We start from the raw sequence: 18926 nt of genomic DNA on the forward strand, positions 1-18926 counted from the left end.
ACTTCCCCCTCCCAGGGCTCTGTGAGAACTTTGTAAAGTACGCAGCCAGCACCAGGCTCACAGAAGGGTCTGGACCCAGGTAGCTGCTACTATTTGTTATGGATGAAAGTAATTCCTGTTCTTTTGCTTCACCTTTCACCAGTGTCTCTGTTCAACTTGGGACCTGTTAGAGATTTGCTGAGCATAACCTGAGTTGGGCGGCATGCCATTGCCCACGTCAGCTGGCTGCAAACGGTTGTTCCCTCCCCCAGAAAGAGGGATATTAGTTATTAAAGTGCGTTCAATGTTAGTTGCTTTGTCTTTCCTCCGAAAGCGACATGCACAGGTTTTATTCTTAGGCAGGGATGGTGGGAAGGACCTGAACTTTTTCCCTAAGCTGGCTGGAGGCATTAACTATCATTTTTGCTCCTTGGCTGCCGGTTTCTCTGGCCTCAGACCAGCCTCCTTCTGCAACACCACTGGGGAAGTTGATTTGTCTTTGCAGTGGTCCTAATGGAGACCTCAGCAGCTGCTGAGTCATGATGAGGTTAAAGCCACTTGGTGGGGCTGGCTGGGCAGGAGATGTCATCTCACATGCTGTCCACCTCTTTACATGCAAGGATCCAGATCGCTACCTCAGGACTTTTGTGCAGAGGGTTTGCCTGGCATTGTGGGTGGAGTGGCTCATTCTCCACCACAGCTGCTCCGTCTTTTCCTTCAGGGGGTGAGGCCCTGGGCAGGGGGGCGGTTGGGCACAAAGAACCTCTGTGGCCTGTGAATGGAGCTGCTTCCTGGCGTGGTGCGTGGGAGGAGAGCCACTTGCCCAGTGTCTGTGCTCACAGAGTTGCTGTTTCCTTCCTCCCACCTTGTCTGAGCCCTGATGGCATCGGGCTGAGTCCAATCAAGCCCTCAGATTTTATGGGATTAGCCCTGGGAACTCTGAGCCCCATGTAGAACCCTCCACAAGCCCATCTGCCCACCCAACCCCATCTGCTGGAGGGACTTGTCCTAACCCTCCTCCTCTCTGCTGTCACTGCCAGCTGTGTCAAAATGTCTGGCCCTGTGGCACTCCACAAATATGTGGCCATGTGTCCTTCACTTTTATCGGGCTGGATTTCCTAGAGTGTGGGTTTTCTCAAACCCCAGGAACAAAGCTTGATTGTCTCTGAGCTCTTGGGATGACCTTGCAGCTCCCTGGCCTTCTATCTTGTCCCTACTTGACATTCACACAGAAGAGAACCCAGAAAAATCTCCGCTCCTGTCTCCCCATGATCCACAGGTTGCAGGTTGGCAATGCCATGTGTGAACTTCTTTGCCTCGGCGCTTTCCTGGTCCCTTGTGTAAAGAGAAGTTGGAGGGAAAACAAATGACTGATTATCCCCAGGAATAAAGGAAGTTGAGGGCCTCCTTCCCCTCCTCCAAACAGAAGAGGCAGCCAAACACGCTTGTTCATTCCTAAGCTCAGCTGCTCTTTTGAATGCAGACCAGTGTATGGTACATGGGTCCCCCAGAGTTCTGCTTTCCATCTAACTTCTGCCTGGTAATTCCAAGTGCTGTAGCTTTTGACTGATGCCCAGGAAGAGCCTTTGTCTTCACAACTGGTTCCTGCATTGGTGTGGCTCATTTGTTTAATTGATGATAGCACATTTTTATAATAGTTCTACTAAAGTCCATGGTTTAACTTAGGGATCACTGTGTAGTGTAAGGCCTTGAATTTTTATTTTAATTATTATTCTGTTACCATTTATACAATCTAACATTTCCTCTTTTAATCATATTAGGATATGTATATTTCTGTGCTGTTAATTGCACTCACACTGTTGTGCTGCCATCACCACTAGCCATTACCAAAATATTTCCATCACCCCAGATAGGAACTCTGTACCAGGAGGAGAGGTGTATGTGTTGTTTTTTTTTTTTTTAACCAGTGATCTACTAGCCCACAAAAGATCTGCCTACTCTGGGAGTACTGTGGGTTTTCCCAACCTTAGATGGGTTTAAGCTTGATTATCTGTGAGAATCCTTCAGTGTAGAGTAATTTGTTTTTCTCTATGGTTTGCTGTGTTGCAGCTGAATCCTTTTCTGTTTGTACATTTTTCATGATGACAGACACATCTCTTATTGTCCTTTGGATATGGTTTTCTAAGTAGATTTCTGCTGTACATGAAGCTTGCCATGGATCTTGCCTGATAATGTATACGCATTGACATACAATGCTGGCAGCAGTCATGCAGTCAGGGGAGCCTTAGCTGAAAGAGCAGAGAGGAGCTGGGGCACCCCATGCCCACAGCCCGTTTGCCGGAGCAGGGCCAAGAGAGTGCTACCGGGAGTGCTTGATTTTCAGGCTGACTCAGGATCATTTGAAGCAGCAGAGACTTTGCCACAGGGGTTGCACGCTGTTGAGAATCAGATGTCCTAACCCATTCCTCCTTGCTACTTTTTTCTTTAGACCTATTCAGGCCTGTTCTGTGTGGTCATCAACCCTTATAAGAATTTGCCCATCTACTCTGAGGAGATCGTGGAAATGTATAAGGGCAAGAAGAGGCACGAGATGCCCCCGCACATTTACGCCATCACAGACACCGCCTACAGGAGTATGATGCAAGGTGAGTGCCACAGGGCGGGAAGGCTTGGTGAACATGAGGGCAGCCCCCGTTCCCCGACGCTATGTCCCATGGTGCCACACTCCCCTGCTTTCTGCCCCATAGTGAGTGCTGATCCATAGTGTCTGGGCCAGCGCTGATGACACTAGCGATGGGGCAGTGTATCATGGAAGCCAAAGCCATCTTAGGAGACACAAGACCAATGGCTATCTGGAGGATCTGTTTATATGATTATAGATCATTCTAGAGGCTTTAAAAATACATTTCCTAATTAGTTTCTCTATTTCTCACACTTGTCGAGAGCTCTTCCACCACTCCTCTCTGTTCTCCTCCAGGCCCCTTTCCAGTTGCACCCCTTCTTCCATTTTTCTCACCTCTCCCTTTCTTGTTCCTTCACCAACCTCTGGAACTGTCCTTGAGTATTCCCATCTTTAAAAAACAAACGTGAGCTTTTTCCGCCATCTTGGAGCCTGTGGAGGCTTGCTGGGAACAGGACTTCTAAAACGGCAAATATTTCTGGAAGGTTGTGGTCCAAAGCCATTTTTGCTGGCTATAAAAGGGGTCTTCGGAACCAGAGGGAGCACACAGCTCTTCTTAAAATTGAAGGCGTTTATGCCCGAGATGAAACTGAATTTTATTTGGGCAAGAGATGTGCTTATGTGTACAAAGCAAAAAACAACACAGGACTCCTGGCGGCAAACCTAACAAAACCAGAGTAATCTGGGGAAAGGTAACTCGTGCTCATGGAAATAGTGGCATGGTTCGTTCCAAATTCCGAAGCAATCTTCCTGCTAAGGCCATTGGACACCGAATCCGTGTGATGCTGTACCCCTCAAGGATTTAAACTTTATTGAAAAATAAATAAATAAAATAAAATAAAAAAAACAAAAAACAAATAACAAACGTGAAACCTTCTTGGATTCTGCACCCTGCCTCGGCTTCTCTCTCCTCACTCTGTCCCCTCACAGCAAAGGTTTTTAGAGGAAGGCTCTGTGCCCACCTCCATTCCTCTCCCAGGCACAGGGCCTGCCCTGCCTGCCTGCCGCTGGCCCCACCACTTCTCTGACAGAGGTCACCCATTACTTCTCAGTTGCTAAATCCATTGTCCTCATGAGTTCTTCTTACTTAACCTCTCCCTGGCATTGGACAATCTTGGCCACTTCCTTTTGCAAGTCCTTCCTTCCTGTGACTCTCTCTGGTTCCCCTGATCTCTGCCTTCCCCATCTACTTGGCTCCTTCTAGGTGGCTCCCCGCCCCTCTTGTTGGCGCTCCTCGAGGTCTTGTCCTCACTGGGGGTCCTCCCCCTCTGAGTGGTCATCTGGACCATGGCCTCATTCACTCACGTGGCTTCTGCCATCACTTCGAGCTGAGGACTGGCACCACCCCCACCTGTCGCCAGCCACTTACTCCCCCATGCCTCTTCCTGTGCTCCCGCTTTCTCCATCCAGTTCCCAGGCCTGGAACCAGGGCTCACCTTAGGCTCTTTCCTCTCTCCTTCACTCCTTTCCCCAAGTTGGTCTACCCTTTCTATGGATTTCCACGGTTTTGCTATTTAATCCCCTTCTCCTCCATCCCTCCACAGCCAGGGCCTCAGTTCAAGCCTCCATGGTTCTTTGCCTGCATTATTGCTGTGGCATATTAACCCTAACTCTTACTAGAGCCCTTCTTTTGTCGTTCCACCAGAGGGTCGTCTTTCTGGAATATAAATTTAATCAAATCTCCTGACTGAAAATCTTGAAAAAACTTGAAAAGGCTCCCTTATTGTCCCCAAGACAGCATCCAAACATACAGGGCACACAGGCCCTTCCTAACTGGCCTGCTGCCCACTTCTGCAGCTTCCCAGCTACACGAGCCACTGATGTTTCTCCGACAGGCCAGTCTGCTCCAAACCGTCATGCCTCCTCCCTCTGCCTGCAATGCCTGGCAAGTCCCTCTTGTTTTTAAAGCTGTGACTGAAGCATTATTGCTCTCCAGGGGAGGATCTGGGCTAGATCGCCACCAGTTTATCTGACTTAAACTTTCAACAGATGTCTTTCTGTGTCCTAGACATGGACAAGGCCATGTTGCCTGTATATTCCCAGAGCTTAATCTGGGATATGGTAGGCATTCAATGTAATTCTAACTCAAACGCAACTTTCAGGCCATATTTTTGTATCTTATGTTGATAGTGGTTTTTTATGTCCTGTTACACATATATTTTTACTTTAAACCGTGTAGTCAATTTTTGCAGCACTAGTAATGCTTCATGTTGTACTAACAACTTTGTCCCTGATTTATTGGTTTAAAATGACTGCATATGAGCCTGTCCTTATACCACATTCACAGTGCTATGGAGAAGGTATTGCGTTGTTAAGGTTGATTGATGTATGTAGGACGTACAGGTTTGGCCTTGCCTTTGGTTTTGTATTCACAAAACCAACTTTCCTTGAGGAAGCCCACTCTTTGGTTTTAAAATAGGATGTCTGTTTCAAACTGTTAACTAGAGCAGTCTGGTGGAAGAACATTCTGTGAGATTCCAGAAGAGTCTGAGTCTGTACATCTAGAGTACAGTTTCCTCCTGGCGATCTTAATTGGCCTAGTGCAAGACGTGCACTCTGGAGCCATCTTGAAACCTGATCTGCTGAAGAAGGGCCCATTCCCACACTTGGATTCTGGATCTGAATGGTTTTCTAGCCTGGGCTTTCTTCGTTGGCAGGCATGCCATTATGATGAGAACACTGTAGTGACAAAAAATGTGGTGCCAGAAGGTGGATCCCCAGAACTGGACTTCCGGTCTTTTGTCAGACCTCCTGCGGAACTCCTTTCCAAAGAGATTCATCCAATTTCTATTTGTTCAACAGCAACAACAAAACAATTGGGTAGGGGGAACTAAAGTCAGCTCCAAATGTTGGGGTTAATTTAAAACGCTGAATATGTAGAGGGCTGGAGCTCTCCTTAGTGTTGACCAGGAGGTCTTCACTGTGATGGAAAGGCCTGATCAGAACTGAGGAGCTGTCTCAAATTATAAGGGTAAGTGGGTGGGTGTTTTCATCTTTTGGAGACTAGGGATAGCAAATATATTTCCAAGAATGGGGAGTCTAGAATCTTGGAGCTTTCTCCTTAACGTGTGTGCAGGTGCCAGGTCCACATGCTTTCTAACCCTCAAGCTAATATTCTGCTAGTGTTGTTCTTGCTGCAGCTCCTTAGCCCTGGTGTTAACCAAGGACGTCTCTCAGCTCTTAAAAAGGTTCATCCTGTACACAGGTGACCTGCAAAACAATTAGCAGCAGGTTTCTTGTTCTTGGGTCATTGAAGACGTTAACAACAGAAGTTGCCCTTGTTATGACAAGATGGTTCACCAGTAAAGAAAGTTCCTGAGCCTTTGGTTCTTTCCTTAAAGCTGATGCCATCAGTGGAACCTTGGGGTCTGCAGGCTGTTAAAATCAGCTTCTGTCTTTTGGAGTGGAGTCTTAGTACATATTGCTGACCTTGGGGGAAACAACTTTGTTTTCTGCCTCTCACACCTTAAAAGGCACGACCAGGCAGTTCCCTTTCTGTTTTTTTCTTTAAACAAGAATGAGGAGAATGTTCCCTTCCTGAGTGCTGTGGCTTATGACCTACTAGCATGCATTTTGCCAAATAAGGTGGTTGGTGGCTTTGTCTGGGGACTCTTACAAGATGAGTGATGAGCTCTTTGAACCTTCCTAGGGACTTCCTTCCGTTTATCTCTTAAATGTCCTGGTTTGCCTAGACAGTCCTGATGGATGCCTATTGTCTGGGCAGTAATACTATTAATGCCCTCTTTCACTTTCAAAAGCATCCCAGTTGGATAATAAATTATATGGCCACGCCAGCCCTGTGTTAGACTAAGCTAGGGTTTCTCAGCGTCGGCACTATTGACATTTGGGGCCAGATGATTCTTTGTTGTGGGGGCTTTCCTGTGCATTTTGGGATGTTTAGCTGCATCCCTGGCCTCTCCCTACCAGCTTCCAGTAGTACCCCACTAAAAATGTCTGCAGACATTGCCAAATGTCCCCTAGGGGGAGGGGCAAAACTGCCCTCAGTTGAGAACCGGACTCAGCAGTGCAGATTAGCTTTACTCTGAGTGTCAACTCTGATCCCTCAGTGGTGCTGCTTGGAGCCCTGTGTTGACGAGGACTTGGGACTTAGAGTCAAGGAATGCTGTGATGGATTAGTGCTGTCTGCCGTGGGCACAGGATGGGGCATGGCAGCACCTGGTGTCCTTGGATGAAGCCATGGAGATAAACGATATAAAGTGCCAAAATACCAAGGGGTTTGGTACCGGCCCTGGCAATCCAGGTGGAGAGAGGAGCCATGGAGACCTGTGACTGTAGCTGCAGAGCAGGACATGTTGGTACCTACACCTGGTGCCAGCACGACTGGAACAGATGTCAGGTGTCGTGGGAGTTCAGAGGAAAGGGTGGTTGGGCAAGGCACCATGAGGGTAGAACCTTGCGGAAAGTCTGGCTGGTATTTGTCAATAAACAGTTATCGCGCAGCCCAGACATGCCCAGCAGTTTTGCGTGTGTGTTTAATCCCCAGCCTTGGGTTTAATTAAAGTTGTGATGACAAGGTGGGTTCGCCCTCCCAACCCTGGCTTTTCCGTTTGGTTGATTTGTTTTCACTGCCGTTAGTGGGTCTTCCTTCCTGGGGGTTGGCCTGGTTCTCAGAATTCTGTAAGGGGCTGGAGGCGTTGGACAGAGGCTGAGAGGATGAGAGCACAGAAGCCTTCCATGCTGCCACCCCTTGCTAGGCAGGCATTGGCTTTTAGGAGGATAGAGGTGTGTCCCAGGGCAGCTTCAAGGTGGAAGACACTCGTTGCCTGTAACAGGTGTGGCTGGGTTGGAAAATGGCGCTCCTGGGCCAGACCCCAGGGTCTCCCTCTGTGGGTAAAGGCCAGTGTGTTCTTACAGGAGAACTGCCTGGCATTACAAATTGACTGAGCCCAGTTATCTCCCCAGCAAGATCAGAAAAAATAACTTCCATGTTAATTAGTCAGAATGCCAAGTTTTGTTCGCTTTCAGTGACTTCATGGTATTTTAATGAGCTCCCAGCATTTCTGGGGGAGCAGCAGCAGCAGTGGGGCCTGCTTTATTCCAGGCCTAAGCAAATCCCAGAACTGTTTCATTCTTTGCTCTGTGCCAGCCCCTGTCCCCACTTCTCAGCGAAAGCCCGAGGGGTGGCCACTCAAAGTGCCTGAGACGGTGTCCACATTCCCCTCGGGGGTGGCCGGCTTGTGTGGATAAACAGTGAAGGGTGGAATCCTAGGGCCCTCTCCATGCCTGGGCATGGTCCTCCTACTTCACAGGCCCAGAAATGTTAACAGACTTGCCCAGAGGCACCCAGGGACATGGCCCCAGGAACTAGTGTCCCCCAGTCCTGTGCTGGCCCATGGGGCGCCCTTCTCCCTTGTTTTCTCTGTCTAGTGGGGGAGGAAGGCCCCCTCCCAGCCCCCGCCCTGCTGTTGTCCCTCTGTGGAGCTGTCTGCTTCCCAGGGCCTTTCCGAGGAAAAGTGCCATGTTGGCCGGAGGCTGGGGATTGCTCCAGGGATACTGCAAAGCCCAATTTTGAACAGACGCACCAGGCAGGTGGCTGAGGGACAAGGGCAGCAGGAAGCCACAGATGTGCTGGCTCCGCTTTGGCAAGAATGTGCCGGCCAGGAGCTGCACGCCCTGCCAGCCACCACCACACAAAGGCCCCGCTATCCGCCGAGGTCCTGGAGCCGGTTCCCGCACGCTGCACGTGCTCGTCGGAGGCAGCATTGGTGCCCGCCACCATCCCCGCATGCTAGCTGTGAACTGGGTGGAGCCAGTTATTTAACTTACTGAGCTTTCATTTTCTCACCTGCACTTGGGCTGAGTAAAACTTCCCTTGTGGGGTTCTGGTAAGAATTAGACAAGATGCTACTACGTGTGTGACGCCTGGGCTGTGAGAAGTAGGAGTCTGAAAACTTAGGTTCTTGACTGAACTGCCCCTGCCTGACATGTAACCTAAAATCACTCATTTCTTCATCCATTCTCCTTCTTGTTTAATGAAGGTGATAACCAAATGCTTCCTGTAGCCTGGCTTTTTAATCTCCTCAAAGAGAACCCGCCAGGAGTTTCGGTCTCGGCAGCAGCATGCACAGGAAGCGACTTGTCAAGTTGTCTTCCTCAGCAGCGGCCTCAGAATGCGCAAGAGCTCGTCAGCAGACGCAGCCTCCCACTTGTCTGATCTAGTCCTCGGAACCAGAGCTGGGATCACTGAGGCCTCTGGGTAAACGTGGCCGCGGTTGAGCTTCAGGGGAATGTGGGGATGCTCCAGCAACGGTTCTCCAGTAATGCTGAAGTGGTTTTCTGTTGACTGTCCTGGCCATAAACCCAACAAGGCTCAGCGACAGGCAGAGGTCTGGGGCCCCCCAGCCAAGTGCAAGAGTAGGAAGGAGAGCCAGTGTCCACTCTGTGGAGCTGACCGAGGGGTCTGCCTGGCTGTGCCCCTCAGAAGGAAGGCCTGGCCCCTGAATGAAGCTGCTTGTTTATAACGTGGTCCTGCCCATCGGTCTCAGTTCTATAAAATCTTCTCTCTAGAAGAGGAGTCTGTGGTTAATGGATCCATTTCAAGGATTCAGCTCTAGGCTTGCCCTTTTTTTTTTTAAAATCCAACCCAACAGGCCCACTATGTCTTCCTTTGCTGGCTGAGGTGGGAGATAAGAAAGAAGTGCCCCCTTAGAACCTGAAACCCAGGGGTAGTTGACAACTTGGCCTGTCCTCTCTGTTACCAGCGCCTCCACCCTGCCAAGCTAACAGGCAACAACTTCCTCTGTGAAATCCCTGACGGTCCAGCTGGTTTGGACATTTAACCTTTGGCGAGTCCCCCTCTGGCTGGGGTGAATGCCCTCACCAGCTGGTTTGCCTTGTTCTCACAAGTTCTGGCTCTGAGACTCCAGCAGGACCATGTGTGACTATGTCAGAGTCGAACGTTGCTGCATCTAGAGAAGAGGGTTGCTTTCCTTCTCCTGTCTAATTTCTGGAATGAAACTGTCAGGTGAGAACAGAAATAATCCCATAAAACTGAGAAGTACAAGAGCTGGAATGACCAAGTGACCGGGTGTGGAAGTCAGGCCTCTGTAGGAGCTTCTGTGGAATTGCTTTGGTCTTGACCACGACTGTTAGCCCAACTCATCAGAAGGGAGCTTCACTAGCCAGTTGCTCTCTTTGCAGGGCTGTTTGTTTCCATCTTGCTGCCTGCTTTCGTCTTGTCCTCCTTCCCTCTTGTCCTCCCTTTGTGAACTGTGGCTTATTCCCCCTCTGAAAGCCCTTCTCCCTGGGGATCCGCGAGGGCCCCTTCCTGCCCATGCCCTTCCCTTTCCTCAAGGGGAGTGTCGGGCAAGTGCAAGGCAGAACCGTCCTTGGAGAGCCGCACTCGCCTTGGCCGTGGGCGGTCAGTGCGCACATGTGGTGGCACCTCTGGTGATTTGAATTTCCCTCCAGCTTCCAGACCTGTGAGAGCTGCCGCTGCAGCTCCATGAGGACAACATTCTCCCTCCTTGCCCAACCCACAGGAAGGTAGATCAGCAGCCTCTAGGGGCGCTTCTGGCAGTGTACCTGTGCACTGGAAGCTTACCTGTCTTCTGCTGGGTGCAAGCCAGGGACCTCACTTGCTCTCAGTGTAATGAAAGTTCCGAGCAGTCACTTGAACCCCCCTAATTATCAAGGAGGCCTGGTGGGGGCAGGACTCGGGCTTCCTCGGCCAGGTTCAAACCAAGGCCTACCCGAGGGAGCGCAGGGCTGGGGCAGAGGCACTGGGTCGGGCAGAACTGGCCTTGGGCTGGCTTTGCTGCTGGTTGAGTGCCTCTCTGGGTCTGGGGCAACCTTTCTGCCTTGGGGAGAATGTTTGCTGACGACCGACCGCATGGTGTGCCTGGGAGCTCCTGGCAGGGGCATCCTTGACCTGCTGACCACAAGTCCAAGTCGGGCAGGTGCAGCCACAGGCACCAGGACATCAGGCACACACTGCCCGGTCCTGGTCTGCAGCTTCTGCTGGTGGGAACCACCACTATTCCTCACCTCTTTTCCTTCCCAGGGCTTGTGCCCCAAGCTGGTGAATTGGTCTGGCTTCTGGAGAAACCAGCAGATGTGCTTGAAAGGCCCTGTGCAGGTTAAAACAAGATCGTTCACAAGCCTGTTGGCACCTCCGTTTGCAACTCTGGCATGAGATGGTGGAGGCCCAGGGTGCCCTGCCCTGCAGGAGTCCGTGACGGGGGCAGTTTGGCGAAAGACTAGGAACCCAGAGGCCTGAGGTTTGGGCCCAGCATGTGTGGCTTTGATCAAGCTGTTGGGTTTCTCAGGACCCTTGTCCTGCTCTGTAAAGTGAGGTCACTGAGCCAAGGCCTTCCCATCCCTCACGTGCTGAGCTCAAACTCCCTAGTTCTCCATACGTCAGACTTCATGAAGTGCTTTGTCCTTTGGCTCTTAGGACCCCTATGCTGTCCAGAGGGTCTTGGGGAGTTTGCCCCAGGCTGTCCCCCTCCGAGGTGAAGCAGAACGAGATTCCCTGGGAGAGTGGGTGCACCCTCCACCCAGTGGGTGATTTCTGAGGTCTGCTCTGGAGTTTTCGTGAAAAACAAGTTGAATAGACCTCTTGATGGAGGAAAGTTCCAGGCATTTGTCACAGTTCATCCTGTTAGTCTCACCCGCAGGCATCTCGCCCAACTTGAAGCTGTCCTCCCCCGCCCACCCCCCTTTTTTTTATCCGGGTCCATTTCCGTTCCTCAGTCAGTTATCAGGAAACCTGGTTGACCCAAAGCTGGGATCCCAGGGCGGGCTGCTCTTCCAGGTGTACCCCGGAGCAGCAGTGAGCTGGAACCTTGGGGAGGTGGTCTGATGAGTCAGTCTCGGGCAGCGGCTGTCAGGGCACCAGGCCCCACTCTTTTCTCTTTCTACTTCCTGTTGGGGCTGATGTCACCACTGCTTGCACAGCGTGGCCTTTTATGGACAAGAATCAGCCTGCAGCGACTCAGGCAGAGGAAGTGTGATAAGCCCATGGCAGCAGTCTGCGGTGGGGATGGATACCTGAGTCAGGGCGCCCCCTCCTCCCACTGAGGTGGAGGGGCATCTGCCCACAGTCCAGGGAAGGCTGCTTCCCACCCCCTACCTGGCCGCCTGGGCTCTGCCTTGGCCTCGATGCATGCACACTGCATGCACACCGAAGGTGTAACTTGAGACCCTTTTGTTGTTGTAAGGCAGGTGTGCTCCAGGGAGCTTGGGAGAGGGAAGGCACGCTCCCTGATGCTAAGGACCCATGTCCCAGGCGCCTCTGGGGCCCCCAGTGCTTGGTTTAATCCTCAGAGCCACACTGGGACGGAGGGCCCCCCTCCTTCCTGTCACAGCAGAGGGCTCCGAGTCCAGAGCAGGCAGGTGGGCCAGGCACCGGAGGGGAAGGCGCTGCAGAGATCCTGGCTGCAGCTCCTCAGATGCTGCAGACACCCGACCAGGGGTTTTCAAACTGCTCTGAGGAACCCAGTCCCCACTGCCCCACCAAGCCCCTCTTCAGCCAGAGCAGCTCTGGTTTTTATCTTCTGTGTTTCATGTTGGGAACTGGGGATGATTTTATCTGAGGGAAGGCTGCTGCTGCTTTTTTTAAAGTTTGTAAACCACTGCAGAGATGTGTGATCCTGCCTCTCCCTCCTGCCCACCCCCACCAGGACAGGGCCCGGGGCAGGAAGGGGTCATAGCTCAGGGCCTTCATCCCAGCAGGACACCCGCTCCCCAGGGCAGGGCACTCGGTTGCTCTGCACGCCCAGTTTCCCTGCCTAGGAACCATGCTGCAGGGTTCATGTGTGGGTGTATGTCTGTGTCTGTCTGTCTGTCTGTCTCCTCCAGTTCAGCAGAAGGAAAGGCATTTTCAAATAAGCCTTTAGTCCATATAAGCCAAATAAGGACTTGAACCCAAACAAACGGGCTCCTAAGAGCGGCCTCGTCTTTGGGAGGGCCAAGTGTGGAGAGTGGCTTACAGAGGAAGTGGTAAAGATGGGTCCCCCCAGAATGCACAGAGTGGTTTGGCAGAATAAACTGAGTCAGGCCAAAAGCTGGCCGGTGTCATAGAATTCTGACTATCCCAAAACCCAGGCAAGGGGCTTCTGAGCCCAGGGACCAAACCAGAAGAACTGCTGTAAGAAGGGACCTGTGCAAAGTAGGGATACTCGTACCTGCCTTGTCTACTTGCTAAGATAAGGAAAACCTGCTGCAAGTATTAAAAAGACATTTACAGATGTAAGGAGCCCACAGTGCTTTTCATTCCAGATGGGTGGATTTGGGGCACCAAGTGGTGGGAGCAAGAATTGAAGAGATAAAAAAGCCTCTCCTCAGTTTTTCTTGCAAAGCGTTTGCCCCAAGGACTCCTTCTGGCACAGCACATTAAGGTTTCTTCAAACGAAAGCCTCAGAGTGTTTCCTTTTAGGCTGTGTTGACAGTGGTAGCCCCACTTCAGAAATTGGAGGTGAAAGGTCACAGGAGTGGAAAGGGGGGATTGGGGTGGTATGAAGGTTACAGTGAGTTTGGTTTTGGAATTTTGGAATGTGGAGTGTGTGCAGGCCCCTATGTGTGTGTGTGTGTGCATCTTTGCATCCATGTGCCTGTTTGTGTGCACAAATACCTGTGTGTGTGCATGTCCATGTGTGTCTGTGTACATGCACTGGTGTGTGCATTCTGCATGTGCACATGCCTCTGCATGTGTATGCCTGGTGTAAGGCTGTGTGTGCCCACGTGCCAGGTGTCTGTGTGTCCATGTGGCTGTGTGCATGCACAGACGTGTGTGTTTGGGGGCTCTGCTTCCTGTTGTTCAGCAGCCCGGCATCTGACTCCTCCTCACACAATTAGAGGAATTCCAGCCATCCCAGGGACCGGGCTTGGGCAGCCCTGGGAAACGCTTCCTTCTGGAATGGATGGGAATGTTTCCTTTTATGGTAGTGCTGGCCTGTTGTTGCCTCCTGACTTGCCAGCACGTGCAGGTACATTTTTGCCTCTGTGTGGTGTGGTGACTAAACATGCCTGCAGCTGGGCAGACCGCAGGGAGCTGCAGTGGTGTGGTGATGGGGGGGGTGGGAGTGGCAAGGCCTTGGATTGCAGAGGTGTTTGCACCCAACCCTCATTGGTTACCACACTGCTCCTAGGGAGCTGGGGTGAAGGGCGCTGTGTCTCCTTGGCCTTCAGTCTCCACCATCTCCTTCCCTGGCACTGAGCCACCATGGAGTTCTAATAGCAGGCCGTGCTGTGCAGCCTGCAGGGACACGGTTTGGGAAAGACAAGACAAGAGGGAGGAAGGTGGTCCCTGAGGGCCTGCCTGAGTGGTTCCAACATCAGTGGGCAGGGCGTGGGGTATATTTTTGCGACTGTGAGTAACAGGGTCCCTCACACCCCAATTGTGATACTTCTTTGTGGGAGGAGAAGGCTGCAGGTGAGGGCAGAGTAGCTGCTGGATGTGCTGGGTGTGGAATTAGTCTTGTCTTCTTTCTGTCCTCCCTTTCCCCCTGGGATGGCCAGTAGATGGGAGAAGAAACAATATAACCCCCAGCCTTGCCTGAGGCCGAGAACAGGCTGTTAGGGAGCCCACCTTGTCCAGCAGCAGGGTGTCCAGCAGCTAAACCCACCTCCTGAGGTCTCACACACCAGAAAGCCGAGTCACTCTCCCGACTCATTCAGCCGTGCCCAGTCCTGCAGGCACAGTTGGGCAGCACGAGTCAGGAAGTGTGCCTTCCAGAAGCCACCAGTGTCTGGGCTTCCGTCCATCACCAGCACGACCTCTGCTCACTCCTGGTGCTCCTCTGGTCCCCCCACCGCCCTGGCCATCCACTGCCCCTGTCACGGTGCCTGCATGAGGGGGCAGTGCAGAGCAGCCCCCATGGTGGAGCTCACTGTTCCCAGGGTGCCAGGCCAGGTCCATTTCCTGAGTTATTCCTGGTTCTCAAAATTATCCTGCAAGGGAGTGAGGAGCACATCTATTTTATGGATAAGGAAATTGAGACTCAGGAATTAGATACCTCACTGCAGACCACCTGTCGGTAACGAGGCTAACTTGGATTTGGACCAGTTTGATTTCAGGGGCAGAGGGATGGGGGTTGTTATGTGGGGTGGATGCAAAAGAGAAACACCGAGTTTGTTTTCAGCTACTGCTTAAAATTGGATGCCCAGCACTGGTCCAGTTCAGCCAGAATGTCTTAAACTGTTCCTCTTGAACTGGGCTCTCAAAGCGAGGGGCACGCTGTTCCTCCCACACCCCGGGAAAGTGAGTTGTTATGTCCTTGCTTGCTGGATGGTCCTCAGAGTTGGGGGTGGTTGTCGAACGTTCCTGATGCTGAGGCATAGAAATCAAATTGTCACAGACACTCGTCAAAAACTGTCATTCGGATGAGCTGCTCTTCGTTTTTAGCCATCTTGAAACTAGAAGTATTGAGTGTCTTGCACATGCCAGGCGCTGTGCTGGGCACGTTCACGCATTTTACTTGCATGTGTACCATTATCCCATGTCATGGGGGTGGAGGGTCAGGGGCTCAGAGGCCACACACATGTCGGAGGTCTCCCATGGGCCATACCCAGCAGGGGCAGCATCTTACCCAGGGCTAGCCGTTGGCAGAGCCAAGCTTCATCCACTCAGCCCCCTTCCCAGCCTTATTTCAATGGAAACACTACTTAAAACACCTGCCACATGTAAAGGAGATTCCTGGGGAGTTTCCCAGAGATTGGCTTTAGGTCTCTAAGGCAACTGGAGGTGCCAGTGAGGCGGAGCAGCCTGATCCTGCTTGGGAGGCTGGAGCAGCTGCCCTGTGGCGCTGCCACCGCAGTGCTCCTTCTCTGCCTGAGGCCACGGTCGGTGTGCTGGGTGGGCTCCCGAGGGCCCCCTGCAAGGACAGCAGTTGAGGCTTTGTATTTCTCATTTGCAAAATGGGCCGCTTTTAGGAAGTCAAAGCCCGGAGGCTTTTGTATCTGCCAGAAGTTAATTTTATTCTCTCTCATCTGATGTTTCCTTTTTTTGCAGACCGAGAAGATCAGTCCATTTTGTGCACGTAAGTGTTTCTTTGGGCGGTGGGTGCCTTGTTTTTACCCTGACCTGTTTGTATTCTTGAGGGCTCCTGGTAAAAACCTCGGCCGATGAGTTCCATTCCCAATTCCAGGATCCCCCGATCCCTTCTCAAGGGACGGGACTTGAGGTTGTATGTTTGCTGATCAGTGGTCCTGTAGCAGGGGCCAGCTTTATTTCATGGCCAAAGATTTAATCTGTCTTCCTCAAAGGAGCCAGTGGGTGGGAAGGGTTGGGTTTATTGCAGAGAGGAAACTAAACACTGTTGGAAATTGATTGGCCTTCCCGTAGCTCTTGAGCAGGATCCCTGCCTTCTGGCTCTGAACAGTGGCTGTTTTTACCTGGACGTGAGTGGACTCTGTGTCCTCTCACACTCACACTCTTGACCTAACAAAGAGTCAGAGAAGCCCCATTGCCGAGGGGGTTAATGCCACACAGCATTCCTTCAAGTGAAGTTTCAAAGGGGCATGTATAAATGCCTTTGACCCCTAAGTCAACAGCTGCTGAAAACTGCTTGCTAAAATATTTGAATGCAAAGGCTGCCAAGTGAGCAGGATAGGCAGTGAATGTGTATTTATTCTTGTCAAGCCTCTGGAGGGCCCTGGGAAATGGACTGCTTGAGGATTCCAGAACTTAGCATTTATTTGGCTTTTCTGCCACTAGGCCTTGGGTTCCTCATTCGCATCCAGCAGAATGGTAGGCAGGGGAGCCCGCGGTGGGGAAGGGCCCCTCTCTCCCCTGAGGACTTCCTTGCCTCTCTTGGCAGGGGTGAGTCCGGAGCTGGCAAGACAGAAAACACCAAGAAGGTCATCCAGTACCTGGCTCATGTGGCCTCCTCGCATAAGAGCAAGAAGGACCAGGTGAGTGTCACGGCCTTCCTCCCCACTGCCACAGTCCGGGCCTCTGGTAGGATGACTGAGGAAGTGCCTGATCATCCCAAGGAAGAGCATTTAATGTATCATGGCTTCTGCTTAGAATGAGCTTGCTCTGGGGTCCGAAGCCAAGGCTGAGCTTGCTTCCGTTGCAGCTGCAGCTTAGCCCTCTTGCGAGTGGAGCTGGTGGTAGTAGGTTCGCTGATAGCAAGTCCATTTCTCCCTTGCCTCTTAACCTTACAAGTATTGTTATGGAGACTGGAGATGACCCAACCGGGGTTTTGTATAGCAGCACTCGGGTTTTGTATAGCAGCACTCTGGGAGTTTGCAACTAATTGCTGTTTGGGAGCCACCCCTGGAAGTTGCAAGAAGAGATTCCAAAGCTTGGTGCTCACATTGAAGGAGTCATGCAGGATCTTGAATTCCTGCACTTTTTCCCTACTGTGGAAATGCCTCTGGGTGGACAGTCCCCCGGTGAAGAGAAAAAGAGCAATGGGAAAGTCGTCTCACTTCCATTTTCTTCCCTCTCCCTTTTGATGGATTGTGGTCGAACTCAGCAGTGGCCTCGCTAGGTGAGCTGCACGTTTACTGCACGTTCTGCACTAGGAATGCGTGTTCTGCCAATTGTGTGCCCTTGAAGTATTTATTTTTTTTTCTGAGCAGCTTTTCACTCTACACTGTTGTCACCTTCTGCAGCTAGAATTATTCTCATAGGCTCAGTTCACTGACTGTTTTTGGAGGGGCTGGGTATGACGCACGGTGACCTCTTGTGCACTCTGAAATGACAACTCCTGCAAAATCAGATGGGCCTCGCCACCTGGATGTCCTTAGAAACCCCGGTCATGCCCAGCACATGGTAGATGTAAGGCCCAATTCAGAAGCCTGACCCCGGCCTGGCGGAATGGAAACCCACTCTTCTGAAACTCCGGGGTCTCAGCCCAGACCAGAGGCAGATGGCCAGCCCGTCTCACCTGTCACCCTTGTACTGGTCAGAAGCACGGCTGGGAAGGTCCCCATTGGAGTTTCCCAGAGGTTGGGGATGCTCAGTCTTAAGCATGACCGCGTGGTACTCTCTGCTCGCTCTCTCTCTCAAGCACACACTCTTAAACTTCCTGGTGGAATCTAATTGCCAGTGGGATCCCCTCAAGCCGTCAGGGTGTGCTCGGCCACTGTTGGCGGCTCCACCTTGCTGGCATGCCACGTGTCGCATCTGTAAGTAAGTAGGGATGTGTGTCTCTTTGCATGCAGTTCTGAGGTGTGTCCTGCAGAATGGCCTAATGAGTACCGTTTTCTGGAATTAAACCAAAAGTAACTTTTCATGTGCCAAACTTCACGAAACATTCTAAATCTTTTTCCTTGGAGTGTCTGGAGTTATATTTAGAAGCCAATAATATTTCTTTTCTCTCCTCCATCTGCACCCCCCACCCCCCACTTTCCATTCTTTTTAGGAGGTTTATTTTAAAAACAGAGCTATGAGGAGTGAGGTTGGGAGTTTCCCACCTCTGAATTTGCAGTAAAATAAATTTTCCAACTATTTATTAAAATCCAGAAATGTGCCAGGTTCCCTGGAGGGAACATGAGAGCCTCTGCCCTGGAGGACAGCAGACAGAACCTCAATCACAAACCCTGATGTGTGGAGGCCAGGCTTCCCCGAGCTGTAGAGGGGAAGGCTGGCCCCGAGCACTCAGTCAGAGGGCGTCCTATGGGGCGTAGGGGAGATGAGTGGGAGCACACAGAGCACGTCCCCGACTCTGAGAGCATCCAGAGTGATGGAATTGATTGCTTCTGGCTTCGGATACTGCTCAGGTCCTCACTTTTAAAAGCCAGTGACCAGTTTGGTTGATTACTTTGCCTGAAGCTGTGCTGTGATTTCCACCTGTAGCTGGGGCACGAGGCGCTCTTGAACTTGGTCCACCCGGCCTTGCAGTCTGAGGCCTGTCATGGCCTACTCTGGGAGCAGGCGCCCCCCCTCTCTTGGAGTGACCCAGTTGCCAAGACTGTCAGACAGATCGCACCCTGACATGGGGCGGCCAGGTTTCCCCAGGCTGCTGATTGGCAAAGTAGGGCGCCAGGGCATGGGGCCTGCGGTCTCGGGTGAGGGGACTTTCCATTTAGACTTCCAGAGTCCAAACAGTGATCTCTGATCGCTCCCTGTCTTCCTCCCCCACTGTGTTTTATGCCTGCCTTGGAGCCCACTGGCAGAAACCCCACCCAGTGGAGCCTGTGAAACCAGATGGATAATTCCAAACCTGATGGGCATGTATTGTATATAATATCTTGTCATTTCATATTATGTAGGATTCAATGAAAAATGAGTCTCTTCCATGCCTAACTACATTTCAGTAAAGAAAATCTCGTAGGTTACCAATCTCCCTTGCCAGTAGGGAACTCGGCTCTGGAATCTGAAGGGGTTGCTCCC

General features: G+C 51.6%; 1 protein-coding gene and 1 pseudogene across 2 annotated transcripts in view; both read left to right on the plus strand.

Annotated features, from left to right (window-relative positions):
• Positions 1-18926, plus strand: part of MYH9 (myosin heavy chain 9) — a 96030-nt gene that overhangs the window by 30852 nt on the left and 46252 nt on the right. For both annotated transcript variants that reach the window (XM_037846402.1, XM_037846403.1), the window contains exons 3-5: positions 2429-2585; positions 15594-15621; positions 16402-16495. In XM_037846402.1, coding sequence (XP_037702330.1) covers positions 2429-2585; positions 15594-15621; positions 16402-16495 — 279 coding nt within the window. The remainder of the gene's footprint in view (positions 1-2428; positions 2586-15593; positions 15622-16401; positions 16496-18926) is intronic.
• On the plus strand, positions 2647-14060 carry LOC119541532 (annotated as a pseudogene).

Source organism: Choloepus didactylus, chromosome 8 (assembly GCF_015220235.1).
Source record: "Choloepus didactylus isolate mChoDid1 chromosome 8, mChoDid1.pri, whole genome shotgun sequence".
NCBI classification, from domain to species: domain Eukaryota; kingdom Metazoa; phylum Chordata; class Mammalia; order Pilosa; family Megalonychidae; genus Choloepus; species Choloepus didactylus.